At 40.9% G+C, this 12,615-nt stretch overlaps 1 protein-coding gene across 1 annotated transcript; it reads right to left on the bottom strand.

Moving 5' to 3' along the window:
* Window positions 1-496: 496 nt before the first annotated feature.
* LOC109047291 (circadian-associated transcriptional repressor-like) lies at window positions 497-9,101 on the bottom strand. Its single transcript, XM_019064992.2, has 6 exons — window positions 8,880-9,101; window positions 5,866-6,349; window positions 5,367-5,442; window positions 4,134-4,212; window positions 2,595-2,730; window positions 497-2,187 (listed from the first exon to the last, which is right to left on the bottom strand). The coding sequence occupies exons 2-6, from the start codon at window positions 6,307-6,309 to the stop codon at window positions 1,774-1,776; spliced, it is 1,149 nt and encodes a 382-aa protein (XP_018920537.2). The 5' UTR covers window positions 6,310-6,349; window positions 8,880-9,101; the 3' UTR covers window positions 497-1,773.
* Window positions 9,102-12,615: the final 3,514 nt, after the last annotated feature.

Here is a 12,615-nt window from a genome sequence, read left to right as displayed (position 1 = left end):
AAGGGTCAAGTTATGATTTAGATCTGCTTCATAGGTAAGCCTTGTTTGGGAGGGTTGTTTTTAGAGTGACTTGTAGGATTTGCTGGTTTTGATGTTTGAATAGACGTCAGAACGTCAATGAGTGTAGCAAACAGAAAGGTCTGTGATCAGCTGTCTCCTGGTGCAATATCAAAGCCATACTGAAAACAATGCACACAAGGGCTGCCCAATTAGATGTGGTGTAAGGTTATTGTTTTGACTGAACTGAAGGAAATGCTTGTGAAATATTTGTCAGACTTGCTTAGCATTCAGTTATGACATTGATTTAATTTAAAAAATAAAATATAAATATATATTTAAAAAATCTATTAATCTCTAAAACCCAAATATTTTATAAATATTCTACATTCTGCATTATTTTGGCTACGCTGCTGTCTAGGCTTTTCGATAAAAACTCCTTAACAGTCCACTATTTGTATTTGATCAGTTGAAACAAAATGCTTTGAGACAAATGGAATACAGCAAACAAATATAACCACATTTATTTCTGAAAGTATAAAATATTACACTATAAAGGCCACTTTGCAAGGGTAAATTAACAACTTTTCCAAATATGTACACAGTTAATACCTTTTCCCTCTTAGATTTTGTCCAGCTCTGTGGCAAACCGAAATGTCATTGCGTCACATGACCACAGGAAGTAGTTGGCAAGAGTTTCAAATAATTTATTTTATAGCAGAAAATGAATGGCAGGAGTTTTGAAGGTTCCTGAATTTCTTTTTGTACATCCTTCAGAGGCGTCAGGTATTCTGGATAGTTCACGCTTTCCCTTCAAAACCAGTGATGAGGCACAGTTTGACATCGAATTGACAGGCACAATATGCCCTTGAACTGGGAGGCTTAAAAAAAAAAAAAGCGAAAATTTGCAGTTCACATTCTTTACAATGGCACCAGTCAAGCCTCCAGAGCTTTCTTTTGTGAAGTGAGACTCCCGTGTTAGTTCGGCGTGTTTCGATCACTGTATTGATGCGCTTTATGAAGTTTCCTCGCTCTGAGTCTACTTGTGTGTATGTGCTTGTAAAATCCATACACTTCCGGAGACGTGGTGTCAGATAGAGGTAGAACCGTTGTACCAAAAAAAACGTAGCTAGAAGTTTAAACCTATGAAGTAACAGTCACATCAAATCAACTCTATAGAGTGGATTTAAAGAGCAAACTAAAGCATTAAATTCACATTCAACCACGCCTACAATAGAGATCACTAACACGCTGGAATATCTGAAGTGTTCCCAGAATAAATTCCTCCCTCCTTTCCCTTCCCTTTCTGGAAATAAAGGCTGCATTGTTTCGTCTAGAGATTAGCTTTTTCACAGATACCAATATGCTGCCTCATCGGATGCTGCCGCCACAGGAGATTTTTCCTCTTTCTTCGTTTCAAGAGGAAACCATCTCAAAAGGTAAAGTACGAAGATGAGCCAAGATCACAAAACCTTTCTAAACCCCCCCCCACCCCCCACCCCACTGCTACAACTCACTCTGCAGTTCAACAGAAAGGGAACAGATGCAGACGTACACATCAGACACGCACAAAGATCACACTCCGACACTTTTCAGTTCATAACTGAACATGTTTCCGTTTTGCTGGGCTGCGCTGAACTCCCTCTGCTGCGGTTCTGTGCCTCTCCGCAAGGCTAGAATGGAGGCAGGGATTGCGCTGGAGTCAGGTGACTCCAGACCAGCTGGGGGCAGTCACGCTCGAGCTAGGCTCTGATGTCACAGAGCCTTTTCGAAGCACTAGGACCATCCACCGGCTGCCATGCCACCCAAGCCCACTGGGCCTTTCTGGGTGATGATACTCTCTGTGGATTTAAGAAGTCTCTCAAGGCATGGCGCGTTAATCTTGGCTGGAGGTGGTCGACTGGGAGCAGACTCTGTCTTACACAGACAGTCCGTGCTGGAGGACACCGAGTTGTCCTGTGTCACGTCCCTGTCCCTGTGGGCTGTTAGAAAGTTCCGAACTGTCCCCTGAGCCTGTTCGGCTGTCAGGGAGCAGATAGGTGATGTGTGGAGCCATTTTAGGTTGGTTGCAGAGTAGGGCCCTGGGGGAGTGAGGTCGCTGACTCTCATTGCTTTGTTACCCATACAAAGGGCACTTGTGGTGGCAGGGTTTGCAATGCCAGTGAGCAGAGGAGATGTAGATGGAGACAACTGTGAAGTATTGAAAGAGGGAGAATTACTTAAGATTTCAACGCAAACATTTCTGTGGATCTCTTTGCAATAAATGATTTTAAGACAAACAGTTTAAAAGAGACTGAAAAATCTTTTTTTTTTTTTAAACTGCATGTTCCAAGTTCTTAGCCTAAATATGTCCTTTAACTTTACTGACTTTTATCTGTCCTGTGAAAGCATTCCAAAACTACCTGTTCTTTCCCATCATTGTTCTTAGTGAACAGGAGTTGTGTACAACTGTAAATATAGCTTTTAATCTCTTCTTGTCTGTCCTGTTCCTCTCTGGTCCAGTGATCAAAGTATAATGGGTATTTCAGTCTCTCCTTTTCTATCAGCCTGTCGGTTTTAAGTTACACATGTTCGTGACAGTTCTTCAAGTTCCTTACCTTGGGTTTCTTAGACAGGGTTGTCTCTTCCATCAGTGCTGCAGTGTTGGCTTGGTCGCTTCGTTGAGGTTTTATGTGAGGGAACCAATTCTTCAACATTTCCTCCATTTTCAGAATGATGTTGACATACCTCTCTCTGCATGGCACAGGAAGGACAATATTTAAGAGTCTGGTAACCCACTGATGTACTAAAAAAAAACAGCTTTGAGACTTGATGTAACCGAAAGTGAAAATCTACTGTTCTGTAACACCTCGTTTGGTGTCAGGCGAGTTGAAAGAACACTTGACCACAAGTACGCTGCATCAAGCATACACATATACACACACGTGTTTCTCGAAATGAGAACAGCTCCTGTGTTGATTCACACATGTTTGTACACACACGTGGTATGGAGTGCAACCGTTTCTCTAGCCTCTAAATATAGACATAAGCCTGCAGCAGGGCACTGGCATCCACGTCACAGGGAAAAAAAATAGTTGCGCTAAGGAGCATTGGTGCAGACACATGCACATGGTGCCCATTGACTCACACCAGCCCCTAACAGATGGTTAATGGGGATTAGTGCAAGTCACATGAACAAAGAATCTGCTGTGGCCCCATTCTCAGTATTTTAAATTTAAATGGCTGCTGCCATAAAAGTTAGTTTTTATATTCCCTCTTCTGGTGTGCCTTTGCATTGGGGGATTTGCCAGCTGGCATGATGTAATAGGTAAGTGTTAACGGGGGTCAGGTGGTGGGGAGGCATCCATCCACGCCCCCGCTTTGGTGCCGGTGTCTGCTTGATTATGACTTGGGTCAGTGCCTCAATCAGATGACCTGAATTAAGACCCCACCCAAAACCCCCATCATCTTTGTTTTTAGTGGCCCGTTTCATGTCACACGTGAATATTGGACTTCGTGAAGTAACACAATGTAATACAATGACAGAAGACCTGGGCTGCATTCCAGATGCAGTTAAGACGAAAAGTAAACGACACACCTAAGCCCAGCCTGATCCATTATGAGGTCATTTGATGCAAGAGAAGCACTGACTCCTCCCAAAGATGACATCATAGTCTTTGCACGGTCTAGCTAGAGAAAGACTAATCAATCGGATGACAGGCTACTCCCTCAAGGGACCTGGAACATTTTTAAATGACCTGCGTTTGAGTTCTATTCTTGTCCAACCACTTTTAGATTAGTGGTGGCAGGTCTTCACTGGCCCTGCAGCCCCCCTTGCTGCTCTGGACCAAGCATCATGCTGTGAGGCCATGTGTTTTCACATTTCCTTGACTCGTTCACTTATAGCCTCAGCGCCAGACCAGAGGGCATAGAAGTCATTCGCAAGTGATGTGGGAGAATTCAAACTTGCCATTAATGTGCGTATACACAAAGCACTGAAACAAGATCCCCTCACAAGAAGTTGAAAGTGGATTGAGCTAGATTAAGTAAAAGGACACAACATCTTTTCGATCGATCCGTGATGGAGTGCTGTGTGGATTAAAGCCCACCCTCAAGCCACCCAAGAGTGAAGAGAGGAGAAACAGCAGGAAACTCACCCCATGCAGGGATTCTGCAGGACCCCCATTATCCTCTGGATGCGGTCCATGGCCACACTCTCTTGGAAAGTGCTGAGGCCTGAAAAGAAGAAGATACAGCTTAAACTCTTCCTTTTACAAGCAATGCCAGCTTATTGCCTCTGACAGGCTGCGCTACGTCTGCAAGGCAGATGGGTTCTTGTGAAGCACATGGGAGGACAGACTTGCAGTCTCTGTGGCCAGGACGTCCAGTGTCGCCCATAGCCCCTGCATTGACAGCATTCCCCAGACAAAGCCCCTATAAGCAGGTCTGCCTGGTATGCAACCTGTTTTCTAGCACATGTGGGGTTCTAGCCAATAAAATTTTTAAGCACCCAATATTGCTAATACCATCTGTTGGTGTTTTACAGTCATTTGTGTCCCAACCAGCCACTTCAATAACAAGTTATTTTCTGTCCCACTTAAAGTACAAACTCTGTGCAATGTAACAGTCAGTCAAATAGAATATTGCGTGGGCGGTTCTCTGTTAGCATGCATAAAACTAATAACAGTAATACCACGCTTTTCCAGATGGCATCACTTTCATGGTTTTACATTTGACTCGACTTGAGGGAACCTTGAGATGTTTTTTAACATCTACCATTAGTATCTCCCTGTCTAGGTTTGATGTTTAATATGCATGGTGAGTGTGGTTTTAATGCAGTGTGGGCAGTGCTACATAAATGGGAAATGAAGCAACCTACAAAAGAGTGTCACTTGACTAGTTAAAGCAAAAAACGACAGCTTTGTCATCTGGTTAGGACACATTGTGACGGTGCAGATTTTACAGTAATTATTTGCGATAATAGCCACATAAATTGTTAGAATATTTCACCCCACTAGTCAGGGACATAAAGGAGACAGCCAACCCAAACCCTTGAGCTTATCTCTATAGTGCCTTTGGTATTTAAATCGAGGTGCTTGGGTATTTTTGGAGCTGTGCGGTTTGCACAGCTTAAGACGTGCATCTTTAAACCATACATGTTTTATTATGACTAAGCGAGGTAGAATGTGCCATCAGGAAATGACTGTGGTTGAAATGAGAGCCTCATTTTATGTTTATTCATGACACATCTCAGTCCCAAATCTCATGACACACTTCTCGTACTATGGCCTGCTGTTTGATTGTTCTTATTGTACACTGATCTAACTAGGAAAGGTTTTGGATCAAGGCATATGCAGAAGACTGATACAAACGAATGAAGGATTACTCACGTTCTCTGTATCTGCCTGAGCGGAGGCCGTTAAGGATTGAGGACAGCGGGTGAATGTAACACTGCAGCTCCAAGCACTGCAAAACAAAGAGCATCATTCAGTATTTCCTACTTTGGTCAGTTATTTAATGATTAGCTTTTCACATTCCTTTGTACGGCTCATCATTTCCAGAAGAACAAGTACACTGTGATACAAAACAAAGTGACTCATCTACTCTCTCACATATTGGAGCAAATGTAATGGAATGAGTTATCATTGCAATTCTGCAAGGTAGAGGAAAACATCGAGTTTCTTCATTCAGTGGCCTCGTGTGACTCATTCACATTTCACCTAGTAAAAACACACAGAGGAGGGGTCTTCCTGGAAGTGGTTCTGCTTCGAGTCATTTTTTTTTTATTCTGCTCGGGTGGAGATAGATCATGTAGTAGATAAGGGTGCTTTTCAGAACACCATGCCCCTTCCCTGGCATGCGACGATTAAAAAAAGTGGCACATCTCACCTTGCATGCGAACAGCCTGTCTTTCTCCACTTGTTCAGGCGTGAGCTGCCTCTCCCTTTGCTCTGGCACCATGGAGCTCCGTGTTCTCTTCAGCGTCTGCCTCTTTTTGCCAACAGGGCTTTCAGGGCACCGGCTGTAATTGGTCCGAGCCTCTTGTCCCAGGTGAGAATGGCCACCGTCCTCGCTGTAGTCAGTACTATCGCAGCTCGAAGGAGAACTTCCCCGAGAGCTCATGTTCTCTTTGTCCATTACCTCCCCTTTATTTCCATTCCTCTTTGAGAACGACTGGCAAGTCTGGGCCCCCTGGATGACCCTTGAGGAGGGGGATTTTGGCAAGCTGGTTTGTCCCTGCACTTTGATACAGTCTGGTTCTAACTCACTATCGTTGTCCTCATCGTCACTGGCCAGCCAGTCAATGGAATAGTCCGAATCTGAAGCTGACATCTTAGGAAGCAGGGACTAACCAGCACGAACCATCACTGACCTGTGGGGGGAAACAGAAAGTACTTTAATATCCAATTTCCATAAATGTTAATAACAAAAAGAATGTTCTCTCTTTCACTGTATTGGTTTGGCATGAACATAAAAGCAAAAACTCAATCTGTTTCAGACCCATTTGCGAGGTTCATAGTCTTGCAGATACCAGCGGTCCAAAATGATAACTTAAGCACACATCTCCAATCAAACCATTTGGGATACTGAATTCATGTAGGCTCAGACCAGCGTGTTTTCCAGACAGACCACCTGAGACTCATACAAACACTAAAGATAAACAGCGGCCATAAAAAGACATACTGCTGTTTCACAAACAGTGCAGAGAACTCATGAAACTAATATTTATGATTAATTCTTATGTTGTCAACGACAAGACAACTACTTCTGTCCATTAACAGAACCAAAACCAAACCTAAAAAGAAAAATATGTTAACACGTATGCATGCTTTTCTAAAAATTAACCTAATATTGTTGAAAGACTGTTTTGAGACTGTCCTTATTTATTCAAAACTAAGCTATTTTTTCTGCCGTTTATTTGGAATAAATGTGTGTCCTGTACAGAACATGCATTTGTTTGTTCTGACTGCACCTAATTACAAAACACTAGAAAATGTAGCCTTACAGGACTACAAGGCTGTGACAAAAAAAAAAGCATGTGATAAAAAAATAAATAAAATGCCCTATGTTTATTCAATGAGACCAGAACGCCACAACCATGGTGACCACCATGTGACATGGAACAAAGGACCTAAAAATAAGCCGTTTTAATAGTGCCATTCCTTCTGTGGTCTTTTATTAATAAATTGCTACGGCTCATGAATTACCTAAATGCAGGTAGTGTTTGCTGGCTACATCTAAAAGCAAATTATTTTGTGGGCTTGCTTTTAAAAGAAGGTGATTTGAAAATAATCCAAGAACACACAGCTGGGACCAGATCTGCGGGCTTGCGTATTACCAGTACATATTTTTCTGCTTGCATGATCAATTTCATCAGTTCTTGGTAATTCATAATAGACAGGCCTTGAGGAATACACATAAAGGAGTGTTTAGTCATCACGTTTAATAAGGCAAGCCATGAATCTTTGCTAAAGGCACATGTCGGACAGAAGCAAATGCTTTGTGCTTTCTCTAAAGGTTCTGACCGCTCATCTGTTTAAAGTGGAAGGCTTCTTATGAAATCAACAGAATGTGCACATGATGCATGTTCATAAAATTACATACTTCTGACTAAATGAATAATAAACTAAAAAACATATACAATGTATAATCTGTATTGTCAGGTGAGCTAAAACGTGCTTCATGTTGTAACATCTAAATGTAAAAATAGTAACACTGCATAACTGACCATAACTCAACTTATAATACAAGTACTTATAACTATACCACTGTCATTGTACAGAACAAAGAGATCATTGCGTTAAACCTAAATATATAGTTATAGATAAATGTACAATGCACTACATAAACTGTATATGTAACAGTATATACATTAACAGTGTATAGACTCTCACATTCACATCACTTTGGCATCAGTCCATCAGCTGCTCGGAATCAATGCAAACAAAAGGACTGCTGAGCCACAGTTCTGCCCTGCTATAAAGCCACATTATGTAATAGCTCTACCTCAAGCACGCGACTTATTGGCTTTATAACGGTCACAAAGATCGGCGTTTCCGAGTGGACATAACTGCTGACCAGCTTTTCCCGTAAATACCAGTTTCACCAAAAAGTTTAATCTGCCGTGCGAGAACAAACTCTTCTTTCATATCGAAAAACTGCCTACATCGGATACTTTTACAAGTTTTGTCGACAGCTGGGGACGCGGATGAAAAGGCCCTTTATTAGTTTGTGCAACCCGGTAATTTGACAAAACAAAGAAAGTCATTGAAAGCTCGTGTGTTTACGTTTAGCCACCAGTATAAACGTAGACAAAGCGGGCACGTGACTATTATTTAATAGCGACGTTTAGCGCGACTACAAGTGCAGGAAATCATGTAACCGAGACGTGTTTCTTGTAACGTTACGCCTGCCAGTAATATCGGTTGCTATGGGCAACACGTATATTAATATTAAAACGACTGTGAAATAAAATGAATTAATGTACCTGTCTGATAACTGAGGGTGGGGCCCTGGTTATGAATAACACCTTAATACACCCTTCCAAGACAAGACCGCCGCGATTTTGGCCTTTTTAAACATATTACAGAAAACTAATACGCAGCGGATACGAACAAAGCCAAAAACTATTTCTAAAAACAAAACAGACCGAATCGTGCTATCATATTGACTACATTGAATTATATAAATTATTCAACGAGTATTAAAAATGATATTTAGATTAGAATAAAATTAAATAAAATTAACAATTTTCTCCGTTTTATAACGCAGCGGCATCTCTTACATACAAATACATTGAACTTTATATAAACGCAGCGGGTTTCCTATATGTGTGTGTTATTTTTACTCCACAGAAACACACATTCAGAAGCGATCGCAGGTATTTAAACCGCGGATCCTACCTCGAGCCGGATGGGGCGAATGGTCGCACTGTCCTTTGTTTCAGCAGTATATCCAGAGAGAACTGGAGCGCCGATCGAGGCTCTGTGAGAGGTGTCTGTAGTTTCAGTGATGCGGACCTGCAGTTGTGTGGCCCCGTGTTACTTCTCCCAAGGCAACGTGTCTGAGAGGGCGGGCGCAAAAACGCAGGGCTTTCCGATTTGTGCGTCCAGACCCGAATCTGACCAATAGAGTTTGCGTTGGGAGCAAGCTTCGGCTGATAGGAGAGACGAGCTTACATATTAAAATGATATGCAAATTAACCAAACACGTGGACACGCGGATAGGTTTCATTCCAACAGCAGGACAGAATGTCAACTACGAGCGCTTTTTGTTTGTTTGTTTGTTTGTTATTCACAGTTACTAACTTTTTTTATACTTCATTAGCTCGGATGGGATGACTCCACAGATGCACCTCCCTCTCATATATTATAGGGTTAGGTCGCTTTTAAAATGTAAGACGTTTGATTAGCCCTGGTGTGGATAAAGGGGGAGTTTGGGAGGGTCTGACCCCCCTAATTAAAGGGATCGCCCCCACGCCCCAAAGGAAGTACAAGTTTATATATTTTTACACGTACAATTCTTTCAGCAGGGTTTTCTGATAATTCTCACACTAACTAGTTATAAAAACAGAAAGTGGTAAGATTAGTCTATACACACAGACATACGTTTTTTTTAATGTTATATATGTTATGTTATTTTTAACATTTATTTTTATACATCATTTAAATTCTAGAAATGAGAATTAAAAAAAAAACTAATTTCATGACACATGAGAATTTGGGGATGAAGGTGTACCTTAATTGTCAAAATAAATAAAAAATTATATATATATATATATATAAATTATTTCCATTTACATATAATTTACAAATATAATTTATATATATATATATATATAAATTATTTCCATTTACAAATATAATTATTTATTTATCGGATTTTGATGTTTTTTATGACCTATGGACTGGGCATCTATGACTTCTAGCCCATATTTAGATCTATTGATTGTTTTGCAACTGTAAACAGACCGGTGTGGTAACAGTTGCATGTATCACAAGCCAGTGGCACATGGGAGTGATTCTGTGTGTACATTGCTGGTGTCGCTCTCTGTATCACTGGATACTCAGGAGCCCCATTGAGGGGCTTATCCTTATCTGCCCCTGACCGACTGCAATGTGCACAGCTGGTCGTACGTGGAGCAAGTCGAATGAATGAATGAGACTGAATGTGATAGGACACCGCATTCTGTTTCATGTTGGGTTGCACACGTGATGCCTTTACGCTCGCGCTGTTCTTGCATAGCCGGTGGAGTTTCCATGGTGAAGGGGGCAGGGCAGAAAAACATTCCAAAGTAGTTCACTTGGTGTGTTAAGAATGCTGCACTCTAAAATGTTGCTTCTCTAAAAGCCCCACAGCAGGTGAGGCTGTGTGGCAGTATTCCATCACGCATTATTCGGTGCACTTTGGTCCTTCCAGACAGCACGGATGGGAGGAAAATGACATGCCTGGTGGTCTGCGTCCACTGGTATTTTCACGCTCATGCCGTAGTGCGGTGAGCAAGTTGGTGGCTGTGACGGTAAAGAGCAAATAAGGACTAACAGTCACTCTCTCTCTCTCTCTCTTTGGGGGATGGGATCTCTGTTTGGGAGTCCAGACAAAGATTCAGCGCCTGGAGCCAATGAGTCATAGTCCTCCGCCCCGGAAAACGTGAGCACATGTGAGAAAAAACCCCACCCATCTTCTGTCTCTCCTTTCGGCTTTACACAATTGAAAATCATAACTGATGCGAACAGAATGTTTCTTCCATCTCTCTCCCTTTCTGTTCCTGCCGGTATTTGACAACCAGGAGAACATTAACAAAACATTGTGGGTTTTGAACTGAGCCAAAGACGCCACCCAGATGGATTAGCGACTGGGTACAAACCGGTCTGGTTTTAAATGCAGACTATCTTCTGGGAATGGGCCCTGGCCAGTAATGGCATGCTCAGGCCAATTTGTAGTCCAGTTTGCTGTGACTGTTCCTTGATAAAGGTCCGTTCACATCAAGGACGATAAAGACAGCTATAAAGTTTTACTGATCGTTCTAATGCTATGAAAACAGCAAAGTCCACAATGATAACATCACAGAGGGGGTATATAGTTGTAATCACTTAAGGTTTGGTCACACTTAGTGAAATTTAGCAGACAAAATTCAGTCATTTCAATAGGAATTCACACAATCTGGAGTAGATTTCGCTCATGTTCAAGTTGGTCACTTGAATTTGCCTTGCTGACCAACAGAAAATTGCTTTTGAAAGTGACTTCTTCATGCATTGCTAAACTACTGATAACAGACAACGGAACGTAATGAAATTTAGTTTAAATATTGTTATTGTAAATGTACTTTTATAGAATTTTTTTTCCCAGTGGATGAACAATAAAACCATCGACAGCCAATCAGAATCAACCTGAATTTAAAGAGCTTAAATATTTAAAGCACCAGACGACAAAACTGTAGTGCGTGCTTATAATGAACAGAATGTTATCATCTTTTGGTGTAGATGCTTATATAGGTATTGTTATAGTTATCATTATAATTATCGCTCAAGGTCCGTTCACACCAAGGGCGATAACTATAACGATAACTATAAAGTTTTAGTATTTATTCTAATTCTTTGAGAATAGGGATGTCCACACCAAAACTATAACAATATTGACACAGAGGAACGATATCATTGGAAACACTTAAAAAAAAAAAGAAAACAAATTAAAATTTAAAACGGCAGACAACATAATTGCATTGCATAATAAAATTAACAACCATCACACTAAACACTAATATAGGCCGTATAAGCCCTAATTCATTCTGGCAATCCCACAAAAATACTAACCACACTAAAGGCTTTGAGGGGCCGTATAAGCCCTAATTAATTCTGGCGCTCTCACACACTTACATTCTCTTCTCACTTACATTTATATTAAGTTTTAATAAGCTTTCTAATTCTATGAGAATAGTGACATTTACACTACAACTAACGATAACGACAGAGAGGAACGATAACGTTGGAGTCAGTTTCAAAACTTTTTTTCCCAACTGATAAACGTTAAAAACATTGACAGCCAATCAAACTCCACCTGACTTAAATGAGTTCAAGCATTTAAAGCAACAGATGACAATTGCAGTGCATGCTTATAATAAACAAAGTTATCGTCCGTTGGTGTGGACGCTACTATAGTTGCCATTATAGTTAACTCATAATTATCACTCTTAAGGCCCATTTGATAAAAATAATGACAATACAGTTTTAATACACTTTCCAATTCTATGAGAATAGTGACGTTCACTATAACTAACGATAACGCCAGAGAGAAACAATAATGTTGAAGTCATTTTCAGAACAATTTTTTTTCAAATTGATACTGATACTGATCATTGGCAGCCAATCAGAATCCACCCGACTTCAAAGAGCTTGAGCATTTAAATTAAAGTTAAAGTCATAATAAACAGAATATTATCGTCCCTTTGGCATCGTTATCTTTATAATGATTGTTCTTGGTGTGATTTCATAGCCATAATTCTTTTGTTTTATTTCTTACTGTCATTGTAAGGAGGAGGTGCAAGCGAGGCCATAGGTGTGGCTCAGCTGTGTTGATTCTATTTGAGGTCTATTTGAGTGAGAGGCAATGAGTAATAACTATATTTCACACCATCATCCC

The sequence above is a fragment of the Cyprinus carpio genome, chromosome A25, assembly GCF_018340385.1.
Source record: "Cyprinus carpio isolate SPL01 chromosome A25, ASM1834038v1, whole genome shotgun sequence".
Classification (NCBI taxonomy): Eukaryota; Metazoa; Chordata; class Actinopteri; order Cypriniformes; family Cyprinidae; genus Cyprinus; species Cyprinus carpio.
Note: the sequence above shows the minus strand (reverse complement) of the source record. Positions and strands in the feature narration are given on the sequence as shown.